General features: G+C 51.5%; 1 protein-coding gene across 2 annotated transcripts; it reads left to right on the top strand.

Moving 5' to 3' along the window:
- Positions 1-7795: 7795 nt before the first annotated feature.
- tmem68 (transmembrane protein 68) lies at positions 7796-16566 on the top strand. 2 transcript variants are annotated; one of them, XM_079244063.1, is made up of 9 exons: positions 7796-7946; positions 9336-9486; positions 9944-10117; positions 12752-12851; positions 12923-13090; positions 13876-14069; positions 14228-14288; positions 15692-15831; positions 16142-16566. In XM_079244063.1, exons 2-9 carry the CDS (start codon positions 9427-9429, stop codon positions 16244-16246), a joined length of 1002 nt encoding a protein of 333 aa, XP_079100189.1. In that variant the 5' UTR covers positions 7796-7946; positions 9336-9426; the 3' UTR covers positions 16247-16566. The 2 variants fall into 2 exon arrangements, with proteins under 2 accessions (XP_079100189.1, XP_079100188.1); XM_079244062.1 differs by lacking the exon at positions 7796-7946 and adding an exon at positions 8921-9027.
- The last annotated feature ends 317 nt before the right edge of the window (positions 16567-16883 follow it).

Below are 16883 nucleotides of genomic sequence, written 5' to 3'. Positions count from 1 at the left end.
AGTCCCACTACCCCTGATGTCCAACATGACTGAGTCCTGCTACACCTGATGTCTAACATGACTGAGTCCTGCTACACCTGATGTCCAACATGACTGAGTCCCACTACCCCTGATGTCCAACATGACTGAGTCCCACTACCCCTGATGTCCAACATGACTGAGTCCTGCTACACCTGATGTCCAACATGACCTGTGTCCTGCTACACCTGATGTCCAACATGACAAAGTCCTGCTACACCTGATGTCCAACATGACTGAGTCCCACTACCCCTGATGTCCAACATGACTGAGTCCCACTACCCCTGATGTCCAACATGACTGAGTCCTGCTACCCCTGATGTCCAACATGACCTGTCTCCTGCTACACCTGATGTCCAACATGACTGAGTCCTGCTACACCTGATGTCCAACATGACAAAGTCCTGCTACACCTTATGTCCAACATGACTGAGTCCTGCTACACCTGATGTCCAACATGACTGAGTCCTGCTACACCTGATGTCCAACATGACTGAGTCCTGCTACACCTGATGTCCAACATGACTGAGTCCTGCTACACCTGATGTCCAACATGACTGAGTCCTGCTACACCTGATGTCCAACATGACAAAGTCCTGCTACACCTGATGTCCAACATGACAAAGTCCTGCTACACCTGATGTCCAACATGACTGAGTCCCACTACACCTGATGTCCAACATGACTGAGTCCTGCTACACCTGATGTCCAACATGACTGAGTCCTGCTACACCTGATGTCCAACATGACTGAGTCCTGCTACACCTGATGTCCAACATGACCTGTGTCCTGCTACACCTGATGTCCAACATGACTGAGTCCTGCTACACCTGATGTCCAACATGACTGAGTCCTGCTACACCTGATGTCCAACATGACTGAGTCCTGCTACACCTGATGTCCAACATGACTGAGTCCTGCTACACCTGATGTCCAACATGACTGAGTCCTGCTACACCTGATGTCCAACATGACATGTGTCCTGCTACACCTGATGTCCAACATGACAGTACTGCTACACCTGATGTCCAACATGACTGAGTCCTGCTACACCTGATGTCCACCATGACAAAGTCCTGCTACAGCTGAAGTCCAACATGACAAAGTCCTGCTACACCTGATGTCCAACATGACTGAGTCCCACTACACCTGATGTCCAACATGACTGAGTCCTGCTACACCTGATGTCCAACATGACTGAGTCCTGCTACACCTGATGTCCAACATGACATGTGTCCTGCTACACCTGATGTCCAACATGACCTGTGTCCCACTACACCTGATGTCCAACATGACCTGTGTCCCACTACCCCTGATGTCCAACATGACTGATTCCTGCTACACCTGATGTCCAACATGACTGAGTCCTGCTACACCTGATGTCCAACATGACAAAGTCCTGCTACACCTGATGTCCAACATGACTGAGTCCCACTACCCCTGATGTCCAACATGACTGAGTCCTGCTACACCTGATGTCTAACATGACTGAGTCCTGCTACACCTGATGTCCAACATGACTGAGTCCCACTACCCCTGATGTCCAACATGACTGAGTCCCACTACCCCTGATGTCCAACATGACTGAGTCCTGCTACACCTGATGTCCAACATGACCTGTGTCCTGCTACACCTGATGTCCAACATGACTGAGTCCTGCTACACCTGATGTCCAACATGACTGAGTCCCACTACCCCTGATGTCCAACATGACTGAGTCCCACTACCCCTGATGTCCAACATGACTGAGTCCTGCTACCCCTGATGTCCAACATGACCTGTCTCCTGCTACACCTGATGTCCAACATGACTGAGTCCTGCTACACCTGATGTCCAACATGACAAAGTCCTGCTACACCTGATGTCCAACATGACTGAGTCCTGCTACACCTGATGTCCAACATGACTGAGTCCTGCTACACCTGATGTCCAACATGACTGAGTCCTGCTACACCTGATGTCCAACATGACTGAGTCCTGCTACACCTGATGTCCAACATGACTGAGTCCTGCTACACCTGATGTCCAACATGACAAAGTCCTGCTACACCTGATGTCCAACATGACAAAGTCCTGCTACACCTGATGTCCAACATGACTGAGTCCCACTACACCTGATGTCCAACATGACTGAGTCCTGCTACACCTGATGTCCAACATGACTGAGTCCTGCTACACCTGATGTCCAACATGACATGTGTCCTGCTACACCTGATGTCCAACATGACCTGTGTCCTGCTACACCTGATGTCCAACATGACTGAGTCCTGCTACACCTGATGTCCAACATGACTGAGTCCTGCTACACCTGATGTCCAACATGACTGAGTCCTGCTACACCTGATGTCCAACATGACTGAGTCCTGCTACACCTGATGTCCAACATGACTGAGTCCTGCTACACATGGTGTCCAACATGACATGTGTCCTGCTACACCTGATGTCCAACATGACCTGTGTCCTGCTACACCTGATGTCCAACGTGACCTGTGTCCTGCTACACCTGATGTCCAACATGACATGTGTCCTGCTACACCTGATGTCCAACATGACCTGAGTCCTGCTACACCTGATGTCCAACATGACCTGTGTCCTGCTACACCTGATGTCCAACATGACATGTGTCCTGCTACACCTGATGTCCAACATGACCTGAGTCCTTCTACACCTGATGTCCAACATCACTGAGTCCTGCTACACCTGATGTCCAACATGACTGAGTCCTGCTACACCTGATGTCCAATGTGACCTGTGTCCTTCTACACCTGATGTCCAACATGACTGAGTCCTGCTACACCTGATGTCCAAGATGACTGAGTCCCACTACCCCTGATGTCCAACATGACTGAGTCCCACTACCCTGATGTCCAACATGACTGAGTCCTGCTACACCTGATGTCCAACATGACTGAGTCCTGCTACACCTGATGTCCAACATGACAAAGTCCTGCTACACCTGATGTCCAACATGACTGAGTCCCACTACCCCTGATGTCCAACATGACTGAGTCCTGCTACACCTGATGTCTAACATGACTGAGTCCTGCTACACCTGATGTCCAACATGACTGAGTCCCACTACCCCTGATGTCCAACATGACTGAGTCCCACTACCCCTGATGTCCAACATGACTGAGTCCTGCTACACATGGTGTCCAACATGACATGTGTCCTGCTACACCTGATGTCCAACATGACCTGTGTCCTGCTACACCTGATGTCCAACATGACCTGAGTCCTTCTACACCTGATGTCCAACATCACTGAGTCCTGCTACACCTGATGTCCAACATGACTGAGTCCTGCTACACCTGATGTCCAATGTGACCTGTGTCCTTCTACACCTGATGTCCAACATGACTGAGTCCTGCTACACCTGATGTCCAAGATGACTGAGTCCCACTACCCCTGATGTCCAACATGACTGAGTCCCACTACCCTGATGTCCAACATGACTGAGTCCTGCTACACCTGATGTCCAACATGACTGAGTCCTGCTACACCTGATGTCCAACATGACAAAGTCCTGCTACACCTGATGTCCAACATGACTGAGTCCCACTACCCCTGATGTCCAACATGACTGAGTCCCACTACCCCTGATGTCCAACATGACTGAGTCCTGCTACACCTGATGTCCAACATGACTGAGTCCCACTACCCCTGATGTCCAACATGACTGAGTCCCACTACCCCTGATGTCCAACATGACTGAGTCCCACTACCCCTGATGTCCAACATGACTGAGTCCTGCTACACCTGATGTCCAACATGACTGAGTCCTGCTACACCTGATGTCCAACATGACAAAGTCCTGCTACACCTGATGTCCAACATGACTGAGTCCTGCTACACCTGATGTCCAACATGACTGAGTCCTGCTATACCTGATGTCCAACATGACAAAGTCCTGCTACACCTGATGTCCAACATGACTGAGTCCCACTACCCCTGATGTCCAACATGACTGAGTCCTGCTACACCTGATGTCCAACATGACTGAGTCCCACTACCCCTGATGTCCAACATGACTGAGTCCTGCTACACCTGATGTCCAACATGACATGTGTCCTGCTACACCTGATGTCCAACATGACCTGTGTCCTGCTTCACCTGATGTCCAACATGACCTGTGTCCTTCTACACCTGAAGTCCAACATGACTGAGTCCTGCTACACCTGATGTCCAACATGACTGAGTCCTGCTACACCTGATGTCCAACATGACTGAGTCCTGCTACACCTGATGTCCAACATGACATGTGTCCTGCTACACCTGATGTCCAACATGACCTGTGTCCTGCTACACCTGATGTCCAACGTGACCTGTGTCCTGCTACACCTGATGTCCAACGTGACCTGTGTCCTGCTACACCTGATGTCCAACATGACTGAGTCCTGCTACACCTGATGTCCAACATGACATGTGTCCTGCTACACCTGATGTCCAACATGACCTGTGTCCTGCTACACCTGATGTCCAACATGACCTGTGTCCTTCTACACCTGATGTCCAACATGACCTGTGTCCTGCTACACCTGATGTCCAACATGACCTGTGTCCTTCTACACCTGATGTCCAACATGACATGTGTCCTGCTACACCTGATGTCCAACATGACCTGTGTCCTTCTACACCTGATGTCCAACATGACCTGTGTCCTGCTACACCTGATGTCCAACATCACTGGAGTCCTGCTACACTTGATGTTCTATGTCTCTAGTCTGATGCATTCACAGCATACTTTGTATGTTAATATGTCTTCATGTGAATTCTTTTACCACTCCGAAGGTAAACCAGCATATGAGATGGAGGATTCACATCCAGACTGGGCTTCAACATCTGGGTCACTCTGAGGTGAAAGCCACAGTCTCAGACTGGCAGACCTGCAGACAGCGCAGATGTTGAGAATCCATAGGAAGAGGCAATAATAAACAAATGTGCATGAATGGAAATGAGAGAGGTGGAATCCAAGCTCCAAGTACATATGGACACTCATGTTGGAACATGGTGTTCGTTATGGACAATCCATGACGAGCACAGAAGTCCAATAACAAAACACCATTTGGGTTCAGAGGGGGGGGGGGACCATGCCTCCCAATCACTCCCCTCCAGGTCTCACTGTCATTGCCCATGTGAGCATTGAAGTCCCCCAGCAGAACAATGGAGTCCCCAGAAGGAGCACCCTCCAGCACTCCCTCCAAGGACCCCAGAAAGGGTGGGTACTCTGCACTGCTGTTCGGTGCATAAGCACAGACAACAGTCAGGACCCATCCCCCCACCCGGAGGCAGAGGGAAACTACCCTTTCATCCACCGGGGTAAAACCCAACGTTCAGGCACCAAGCTGGGGGCTGATGAGAATGCCCACACCTGCTCAGCACCTCTCACCATGAGCAACTCCAGAGTGGAAGAAAGTCCAGCCCCTCTCGAGGGTTCTGGTTCCAGAGCCCAAGCCATGCGTCGAGGTGAGTCCAACTATATCTAGTCGGAACCGCTCAACCTCGCGCACAAGCTCAGGCTCCTTCCCCTTTAGCTGTCTTCTCCTGTTCGACATCTATTATTAACAGTAACTGCCGAATATTACTGTTTGGATAATGAAGTAAAGTAAGGCATTACCCTTAAAAAATGCTGTAACACTCCATGACAACACCTGGTCCACCTGGACTCCAGCAGTCCACCAGCACCTTTCTATGACATCCTCGACTGTTTGATTTCCTGCTTGTGTTGCTCTCACATGTAAGTCACTTTGTATAAAACTGTCTGCTGAATGACTGTAGCATAGATTAGAACGGAATACCAGTAATTTTCCAGAGGTCTACAGTAGGAAGGCGATTTCCTGCATTACCCCGTCTGCCTGTGTGAAAAATTCTGATTATTTAAGTGATTTTGTGTGACTTCCTGTGTGTGAATAAGCAGCATGTAACATGAATATATGAATATCTATTCCCTGCCAACCATATACACATGTACTGAAACCATAATCAAAACGTGAACTAATTCAGTTTAATGGAAAACAAAAGGAATCAGTATACATATACACATATTTGGGTTTTCATAGCAATGGGTAGGTCATTCCTAAAAATGGTATTCTTTCACTGGATTACCTCAAATGTTACCACTATCACTACAAGTTGTAGAAAACCTAGCGACTATTCTAACCCCTTTTTATTTCCCTTCCTTCAGAATCTTCTGCAGGAGTTGAGTCTTGAGGACTACAGAGACTTCACCCCTAGATTGGTGGAAAGACAACCAGGCCTGCTGTTTGGTTTATTGGCAGAGCGACAGAGGAGACGTGGTGATCTTGCATCTTTTGAAGTGGTGGTAGTACCTTGGTGTACTTGCAAAAACTGCAGAGACATGCTCACAGACCTTGAAAAAAATCCTGTGGTTAAGACCCAGCCCACTGCATAAGCCTTTTGCCACACTTCACACCTTACTGCTTGGACGAGGGTTATTTACGAATACATCGGCAGTTGTCACAATCAGCGTTGCTTCCTCCAACATTGCTGCTTGCCACACCCCTAATCAGTTTACTCCTCTCACCTGCCTCTGCCACCTGTTCACAATCCCCATCAGTTCAGCCTGCGGATATATGCAGCTTCCACCATTCACTCACTGCCAGATTGTCCCAACCATGATTGCCTGCCTGTTACCAACCTGAGCTGGCCCCATCTTCTGCTTCCTGCCTTGCCCTTGGAGCCTGCTCCCCAGTGGTTACTGGGATTCTGTCCTGGAGGACCCCCAACCGTAAGTTGTGGATCTTCAGTCATCTTGTTGTGCTAGGTGTCTACTCTGTCGGCCCAGAGGAAGGTTACTCTGCTCTGCTCTGCTCTGTTCATTGGGAACCAGAGTTCAACTCCAGCACCGAACCTCACCAAGTGGCTAAAATAAAGACTGTTAACCTGCCCAGATCTCTTGTGCTGCTTTTGGGTCCTTTCTCCGATCATTTCAGGCCGTGAGGACATTACAGCATTTGGCAGAATGGTGCATTAGGACAGGCGAGTGATTCCCAGCTGTTGTATCAGTAGGATAAGGGAAAAATTCCTCAACCCACACAGACAATACACCGGCTACATTCCAGGAATACATTCCAGATGTTTGACACAAGTAGCTTTGTCCATCCACATCCATCTTGTGCTGCTTATCCGGGGTCGGGTCGCAGGGGCAGCAGCCTAAGCAGGGAAACCCAGACTTCCCTCTCCCCTCAATAAATAGTTGTATAACAGTCCTAAAAAGCTGTTAAGAGTCATAACCTGGTCCTTTCATGTCTCCACTTGTCCTAAGTGTTTTTAAATTGTTTAAAAAGTTATTAAACAGAATTTTAAAAAGTGCTTTTTCTGACCCTTTATTCATAATAAAACTTTTCTCGTGAGATTTCCTGCCAGATTTTGATAAACACATGTTAGTTTAAATAATGTTAATGAGACGTGTTCTGATTGGTCGCTGGAAGTCCAGTGTTGGAAGGGGGGTGGGGGCAGTACAAAGCCAAAAACAACAGCTAGTGATAGCAGCTAACCCGACAGCAGCAGCTTTCTGAATTCAGCATTGATGTCTGAACTGGACTCTGAGCCTGAGAGAGAAGATACCGAGATGGTGGAAGGAGCATGTTTACAACAAACGGTCTCTGAATGGTAAAGTCCTCATTTTAATGTCTGCTCACCTTGCCAGAATTCTTTTTGTGTAGCGATGGAGTAGGATGTAAAATAAAAAAAACCAAGCCAGAAATCTGGGTGTTGCAATGGACTTGGACCTGAAAACCACCAACCAGGCCATAAATCTGGTTGTAGCGTTCTACTTGGACCTGAAAACCACCAACCAGGTCATGAATCTGGTTGTAGTGCTCTACTTGGACCTGAAAACCACCAACCAGGACAGAAATTATGTTGCAGCGATGGACTTGGACCTAAATTTTGAAAACTACATGAAGGTAAGGACAAAGCATGTTTCCTAAAATCTGGAATTGATCCTGATTTCAATAGTTTTTATTTAAAGTTATTTCTTTTTACTTGGTTTAATTTAAAACCATGCATTTTATTTTCTGTTTTATTGTCTCTGTAAATCACCTGTTGGATCTCTCTTGAATCACGCTGTTGAATGGTGCCATACAATTAATCTTGACTTACCTTTTGTTTTGATTTATTGTGTTTAGTTTTATTTCTTACACAGATTTTTTTTTTTTTTTACTTGCTCAATATGAATTAGCTATGTTGAATTGGGTATTAAACATGTACGAGGTGCCCAGTTTTTATATATTTGGAACATTTCCAAAAATAAAGTCAAATTAAATAAATGAGAAAAATAGGGTTTCCGGCAGAACCTAGTGTCTTCTATGGTTTCCGGGGAAAACAGCCTCGCTGACATTGGGTCCGCGTGGTTTGCCGGCAGCATGACCTTGTGGGGGCGGGGTTCACACTAGTTAAAACAGGCGAAGTGTTATGGATGGAGCAGAATGTTTTTAGATAAACTCAGAAAATGTTCCAGTTTGATTTAAAAAAAAAAAAAAAAAAAAAAAGTTGCCGCTATACACGTTCAGTAGATAAGAGTATTATAATTCCTCAAAATCATCTGCTTATATTGTGAGTGTTTAGTTGCCCTACACAGAACAGTTATCTCAAATGAATTCCTTTTCAACTTCATTATTTGTCAAAAGGACTGTATTCTCGGAAGAATACTGCCCTGCGACATTAATAGCCTAAACTAGTGTTTAAGTGTAAAACATTATTACTTTATCATTTGTTTTATAATTGTTACAGTCGGCTTTGCTTCCTCTTGGTAAATTCTACCCGAATGAAACTCTTCCTTCTCTGGTTTGACGACAAACTCCTCCCCGCTCGTTGTCTCCGCTCCCAGCTGTCAGTAAAGGAGCGGACCCATCGATTGTGTCACACTTAAAAGGTTTCGGGTTGGGAACGGTAGTGACGTTAGCTGTCAGACTGTTATGCTCGTGAAACACCGACTGGTGTTGTTTTCATTTCTCTTCTAACGGAGTGAAACATCGGCGCCTCCAGGTACCGTTTAACGTTTCTGTGTCTTTGTTTCGGTGTTTTAGTGAGCCTCCCGATGCGGCGCGTGCGCACCGCCAGCTGGCACCTTCCAGCCTCTGCTGATGAAACCGTCTCTGCTTCCTCCTTCCTGCATGCTGGAAGTCTCCTGTCACGGAGACAGTATCCCAGTTTACTGTCCCGTCCCCCAGTTTACTGTCCCGTCCCCCAGTTGACTGTCCCGTCTCCCAGTTGACTGTCCCGTCTCCCAGTTGACTGTCCCGTCTCCCAGTTGACTGTCCCGTCCCCCAGTTGACTGTCCTGTCTCCCAGTAGGCCTGTATGCAGCCGATGTCCCGGTGGAGACTTCCCCCCCCCCTCCCAGAGGCTGGCTGGCTGATGAGTCCTGAAGTCCCAGTACAAGAGGATGTCTGAAACTGGGAACCAGTCGTGTCTGATGGGAGCGGAGGACATGGTGTCCCTCCTGGTAGGACGTCTTCCTCACACGTCTGCGTTCCAGCTGTGTCGTCATGTTTGACTTTATTCCAGGTGTTGGGTTCAGGTCCCCCTGATCCTCCAGGTCCTCTAGGTTCTGCTGGTCCTCCAGGTCCTCTAGGTTCTGCTGGTCCTCCAGGTCTTCTAGGTTCTGCTGGTCCTCCAGGTCCTCCAGGTCCAGGTGTTAAAATCAGGTGGATGAAGTCTTGCTTCACCAGCTGCGAAGCTCGCCTGCAGATCCTGCGCAGGTTTTTACACACAAGGTCCCAGGACTCGGTTCTATTAAATCATAATGAATGTGAACACTTTCAGGTGCAGAACCTTGTATCTGGGCGCAGAACCTTTGCTGATTGGACAATTGGGACAGATTCTTTGGTTCTAGCGACGACTGACACCGGAACCGGTTCTGTAGATCTGGTTCTGTAACCGGCCGTTATTCTGGTCCACAGGTGTGCTGGTTCCATGTGTGGGAAGAGTGGGCGGGCCTCGGCCAGGGGGAGGACTTCCTGAGTTTCCTGGAGTACCTGTTATGGGTCTTCACTCCTCTGGCTGTTGTCTTCATCCTCCCCTTCCTCATCGTCATCCTCCTCTACCTCTCCATACTCTTCCTCCATGTCTACAAGGTACAGAACTGCAGTTCATCTCACACACACACACACACACACACACTGTCCCTCTCTCTCTGCTAGCATGGAGCTAGCAGCATGGAGCCGTGGCTGGACTGTGGGCTTTGTGTGGACTTTGGGTCTACGGAACATCTGCTGTGTTTATTCTGGTGTTATCGAGAATATTGAGTGCTCTATTGTGTACATAAAACTCGTGCCTTTAAACCAAACCTCAGTCTCATCTCCTCTCTCCAGATCCAGAGATCTTCTGTTTGTCTAGTTTATTTATCTGGATAACGATATGAGCACCAGTTCATGCTGGTTTAGCATGACTGGTGCCAATAGTGGTGAGCTAGCCAGAAGATGTGTGACGATCAGACTCAGGAACACTATTTCTGACCTTTGCCTACAAACATCATTGATTCACTGTAATCATGGACATTAGAAAAAACACAGCATGAAAATCCTGAATGCTGTTGTGATTAAATATGCAACACGTGGCCACACTGATGAGGAACTCTTCAACAATTATGGAAAACCCTCTAAAATTGAGGTTCTGTCAGAGGCTGGTGGTTTTCAGAACACCATTCTGAAAACCTCTGTGACCATTCTGGTCTGCTCCGGGTGTTGGTCTGCTCCGGGTGTTGGTCTGCACCGGGTGTTGGTCTGCTCCGGGTGTTGGTCTGCACCGGGTGTTGGTCTGCTCCGGGTGTTGGTCTGCTCCGGGTGTTGGTCTGCTCCGGGTGTTGGTCTGCTCCGGGTGTGGGTCTGCACCGGGTGTGGGTCTGCACCGGGTGTGGGTCTGCACCGGGTGTGGGTCTGCTCCGGGTGTTGGTCTGCTCCGGGTGTGGGTCTGCTCCGGGTGTGGGTCTGCTCCGGGTGTGGGTCTGCTCCGGGTGTGGGTCTGCACCGGGTGTGGGTCTGCACCGGGTGTTGGTCTGCTCCGGGTCCGGGTCTGCACCGGGTGTGGGTCTGCACCGGGTGTGGGTCTGCACCGGGTGTGGGTCTGCTCCGGGTCCGGGTCTGCACCGGGTGTGGGTCTGCTCCGGGTGTGGGTCTGCTCCGGGTGTGGGTCTGCTCCGGGTGTGGGTCTGCTCCGGGTGTGGGTCTGCTCCGGGTGTTGGTCTGCACCGGGTGTTGGTCTGCACCGGGTGTGGGTCTGCACCGGGTGTGGGTCTGCACCGGGTGTGGGTCTGCTCCGGGTGTGGGTCTGCTCCGGGTGTGGGTCTGCTCCGGGTGTGGGTCTGCTCCGGGTGTGGGTCTGCTCCGGGTGTGGGTCTGCTCCGGGTGTTGGTCTGCTCCGGGTGTGGGTCTGCTCCGGGTGTTGGTCTGCTCCGGGTGTTGGTCTGCACCGGGTGTTGGTCTGCTCCGGGTGTGGGTCTGCTCCGGGTGTGGGTCTGCACCGGGTGTGGGTCTGCTCCGGGTGTGGGTCTGCACCGGGTGTGGGTCTGCACCGGGTGTGGGTCTGCTCCGGGTGTGGGTCTGCTCCGGGTGTGGGTCTGCTCCGGGTCTGGGTCTGCACCGGGTCTGGGTCTGCACCGGGTCTGGGTCTGCACCGGGTCTGGGTCTGCTCCGGGTGTGGGTCTGCACCGGGTGTGGGTCTGCACCGGGTGTGGGTCTGCTCCGGGTGTGGGTCTGCTCCGGGTGTGGGTCTGCTCCGGGTGTGGGTCTGCTCCGGGTGTGGGTCTGCACCGGGTGTGGGTCTGCACCGGGTGTGGGTCTGCACCGGGTGTGGGTCTGCACCGGGTGTGGGTCTGCTCCGGGTGTGGGTCTGCACCGGGTGTGGGTCTGCACCGGGTGTGGGTCTGCACCGGGTGTGGGTCTGCTCCGGGTGTGGGTCTGCACCGGGTGTGGGTCTGCTCCGGGTGTGGGTCTGCTCCGGGTGTGGGTCTGCTCCGGGTGTGGGTCTGCTCCGGGTGTGGGTCTGCTCCGGGTGTTGGTCTGCTCCGGGTGTTGGTCTGCACCGGGTGTTGGTCTGCTCCGGGTGTGGGTCTGCTCCGGGTGTGGGTCTGCACCGGGTGTGGGTCTGCACCGGGTGTTGGTCTGCTCCGGGTGTGGGTCTGCTCCGGGTGTGGGTCTGCTCCGGGTGTGGGTCTGCGCCGGGTGTGGGTCTGCGCCGGGTGTGGGTCTGCGCCGGGTGTGGGTCTGCTCCGGGTGTGGGTCTGCTCCGGGTGTGGGTCTGCACCGGGTGTTGGTCTGCACCGGGTGTTGGTCTGCTCCGGGTGTGGGTCTGCTCCGGGTGTGGGTCTGCTCCGGGTGTGGGTCTGCTCCGGGTGTGGGTCTGCGCCGGGTGTGGGTCTGCGCCGGGTGTGGGTCTGCGCCGGGTGTGGGTCTGCGCCGGGTGTGGGTCTGCGCCGGGTGTTGGTCTGCGCCGGGTGTTGGTCTGCGCCGGGTGTTGGTCTGCACCGGGTGTGGGTCTGCTCCGGGTGTGGGTCTGCTCCGGGTGTGGGTCTGCTCCGGGTGTGGGTCTGCTCCGGGTGTGGGTCTGCTCCGGGTGTGGGTCTGCTCCGGGTGTGGGTCCGCTCCGGGTGTGGGTCCGCGCCGGGTGTGGGTCCGCTCCGGGTGTGGGTCTGCTCCGGGTCAACAATGTTTGTGTGGTCAGACAGTATGGATCATGATTCAGAGGATTTCAGCAGTTTTTCCTCCCGTCAGAGGAAGAACCAGCTGAGGGAAGCGTACTGCAACAACCTGTGGGACGGAGCCAGGAAGACTTTGGCGACTCTGTGGGATGGACATGGAGCTATTTGGCATGGTAAGACCACATGGTTCTGGGCGCTGTGAAGCGGACGGCTGCGGCGTGATGACTTTGTGTTTATGTTCCAGGCTATGAGATCCACGGCATGGAGAAGATCCCAGACAAAGGAGCAGCTCTGATCGTCTACTATCACGGCGCCATTCCCATCGACTACTACTACTTCCTGGCCAACGTTATCATCCAGAAAGGACGAACCTGCCACTCTGTAGCCGACCACTTCCTCTTTAAGATCCCCGGTACCCACGCCCGCAGAAACACAAGGTCACTCTGTCCTCCAGAGCTGCAGCTCTCCATGGCTCCTGCACAGCACAATGATCTCTGAGCAGCCAATCACACGGCAGCATTTAGTCATGTGGACGTGATGAAGACGACCTGCTGAAGCCGAACATCAGAGAGACGAAGAAAGAAGCCTGAACTCCTCTTCCTCTCTGGACCGTTTGGAGTCCTCAGCCGTAAAACGCGAAGCGGGACCGGGACCGCTAGGGGACCGGGGACCGCTAGGGGACCGGGGACCGCTAGGGGACCGGGGACCGCTAGGGGACCGGGGACCGCTAGGGGACCGGGGACCGCTAGGGGACCGCTAGGGGACCGTTAGGGGACCGTTAGGGGACCGCTAGGGGACCGGGGACCGCTAGGGGACCGGGGACCGCTAGGGGACCGGGGACCGCTAGGGGACCGCTAGGGGACCGCTAGGGGACCGGGACCGCTAGGGGACCGGGGACCGCTAGGGGACCGGGGCAACTGGTAACTGGTTAGGCTGTAACTGGTAGCTGGTTAGGCTGTAACTGGTAGCTGGTTAGGCTGTAACTGGTAGCTGGTTAGGCTGTAACTGGTAACTGGTTAGGCTGTAACTGGTTAGGCTGTAACTGGTAGCTGGTTAGGCTGTAACTGGTAACTGGTTAGGCGGTAACTGGTTAGGCTGTAACTGGTAACTGGTTAGGCTGTAACTGGTTAGGCTGTAACTGGTAACTGGTGTCCAGCAGCAGCTTCCAGCTCCGTCTGAGTCTTCCTGTCCTTCCAGGCTTCAAACTGCTGCTGGAGGTGTTCAGTGTGATCCACGGCCCTCAGGAGGAGTGTGTGCGCGCTCTGAGGAACGGCCACCTCCTGGGGATTTCTCCAGGTGGAGTCCGTGAAGCTCTGTTCAGCGACGAGACCTACGTTCTTCTGTGGGGAAAGCGAAAAGGCTTCGCCCAGGTTGCCATCGACTCTCAAGTGGTGCGTTGTTCATCATCCTGAGTAAAACGCTGCAGGTTAAATCCTGTAGAAACGGTTCCAGATGAGCTGCAGTCCCACAGCTTCACTTCTCATCTCCCTGCTTGAAGTCTGCTTCACATACTTTACATTCAATCTTCTTGTCTGTGTTTGTCTTCCAGCCAGTAATTCCCATGTTTACGCAGAACGTGCGGGAAGGCTTCCGGTCTCTGGGAACGCTGAGTAAGTCTGCTCCAGATGCTGCTATGTACATTCACTTCAAATAGTAAAGTCAAAGCATGAAATGATGGCTGCACAGTAGAACCGCTGCTTTCAGATGGTTCCTGTGTCATCAGACGACACTAAGGCGGCTCAGAACCAACATCCATCCCATCGCAGGACGGGTCATCATCAGCAGCCGGAACAGTTTGTGTGATCAGCCGCGTTTTATTCCTCCACCCGACATTCTTCTGGGGGGGTTAAAGCCCCGTGGTGCACATTCTGCTAATAAAACAGGTTTCACTTTACAGTTGTGTTTTCTAACTTTTACTAATGAAAGAAAGAAAAATGACTGAACTAGCATGTAATTCTAGTATTATCTTAACTTCTTGTACTGGACTGATAAGTAAGGTAGAGAAAGTCTCCACTCTGACCTACAAAGACCCTCCTCTGCCTGTAAATGGGATGAATATATGTTTATCCAGCCAGCAGAGCAGGATGATCCACCGTGCACGCTGCTGCTCAGGAGTTTGGCTGCTCGTCTCGTAACCTGGAAAAGAGAAACTGAGAAATGACAAAGTAATGCCATGATTATCCTTCATAATCCATCCTGCCGGTGGTCTCTACTGCAGATCTTCCATATGAGGGCGTTTTCTGACTTTACACACACGTCACATGGAAACTAACATTTATCACATTTAGTCATGACTAAAGAGGCATATTGATATTTTATTTAGGTTATCACTATTTTATGGCAGTAAAATCAGCCCAGCGGTAAATGATCTGTATGCATTATTATTAATGTTTTTATCTACTGTTAATGGAGGCGTGCAGATAACTGACAGCTACATGCTGGACAACGTTCCTCTTTTACTGTCAAACATGTTGAACACGTTCGGCATGAAAGCAGGGTTAGTTTCGCAAGGTGGGCGTTTAAAGCATAAACTTTACACAACGAGGAAAAACGGATGAGCAACAATGAAGCTAACACTGCAGCGCTACACTGCTAGCCTTTGCTAAGTGTTACAGCCTTGTGACGCCGTGAACAACAGACCAGCCGTTCATCAACGTCCTGCAGATGTTCTCAGCTAGTCTTTCTCCAGGAGCAGCTTCTGGTTCTGGAGGTTCTGGTTTCGTGATGGTAGCGCCATGCTAGCTAGGTGGTCGATGTATTGACAGTGAGGAGGGGGCGGAGCCGTTGTTGCTCAGCCCCTCCCCTCTCTGTCTCCGCCCCCTGCAGACGAAGCGTGGCCTGAGCAGGGCTGGCTGAGACTCGGACTATAAACCCCGTTTACCAGCAGGACTCCAGTCTCAGTGACACAGCGGAGAACTGGTCCAGACTGGGAATGAAGCGTCTCCTCTAACCTTCGGCTGCGATCTGGATTATTACTCCTCACTCTGTAAATGTTGCTTCTGTGTCTCTGCAGGGTTGTTCCGCTGGCTCTACGAACAGTTCCGGCTTCCCATTGCCCCGGTTTACGGAGGGTTTCCTGTCAAGTTTCGGACCTTCCTTGGCGATCCCATTCCTTATGATCCAGACCTAAGTGCTTCAGAAGTGGCAGAGAGGGTGAGTCTGTCCTTCTTTCTGAGACCTGGTGGGTTTCCTGGCTGTTGGAGACCGCCCCCCCCCCCCCCCCCTTCCACACACAGCCGCTTGTTATGATGAACTGGACGGGAGCAATGGGGCGAGGGGGACGCGTGGACCAGAGCTATCGGGGGGGACGCGTGGCGATGCATCAGATAGTCCTTCACGGTGTGGCCCAGTGGTTAGGGTTAGGAGTTGGTTGATGTTCTAAACGTCGTCACGGCTGACGCCGACAAGAAAAGGTAATCAGACGGGATTTCCTGCCTCTCCAACCATCCGGTTTGTTTTGCAGGTGCAGCAGGCGGTCCAGTCTCTGATAGACCAGCACCAGCAGATCCCCGGCAGCATCCTGAGAGCCTTGTTGGAGAGATTTCACCGCAAACACAAAGACCACTAACACCAGCAGCACCAGAGACAAACGTCCATTTTGTGACCAAAGGCGGTGTCTGGCTCAGAGCGCTTACGGCCCTGAAGAGACACAAACTGAGTTTCTCTCGACATTCTTGTTTTATATTGCACATGTTTATAGAGATGCCATCCAGTGTACGGAGGTGCTGGCTGTGTTTCCACTCCGAGAGTCATCACACCTGGTGGGCCGGATGAGACCAACCCTTCCCTCGTCATCAGCTGGCATCGCTTCCTGTTGTTTCTCTTGTAAAGTGAAGTACTTGCAGATTATTTATGTAAAAGATGAAGGGATTTCTAATAAATGTGGGAAATTAGATGTAAAGCAAGACTCCTTGCAGCAGATGGTGCTGGCGGGGTGATGTGTCCGGGGGGGGGGAGGAAATCTTCATCTGAATCAAGTGTGTTGGAGCAGGAAACATCTGTAGCCTGCAGGACTCCGGGACCGAAGCGGAACAGCCATGAAGCAGCTGCTCTGTGTCCCAGTGAGACCAGCACCAGGACTGGGCCAACCAGTAGCCTGCTAACTGGGAGCCTGAACGCGGCTCATGCCAGGCGCCACTTCTGAGGGGGTGGAGCTGCCAGGGGGTGGAGCTGCCAGGGGGTGGCGTTACAGATGATCTGAGCAG

The sequence above is a fragment of the Telmatherina bonti genome, assembly GCF_933228915.1.
Source record: "Telmatherina bonti genome assembly, chromosome: 7".
Taxonomy (NCBI): domain Eukaryota; kingdom Metazoa; phylum Chordata; class Actinopteri; order Atheriniformes; family Telmatherinidae; genus Telmatherina; species Telmatherina bonti.
Note: the sequence above shows the minus strand (reverse complement) of the source record. Positions and strands in the feature narration are given on the sequence as shown.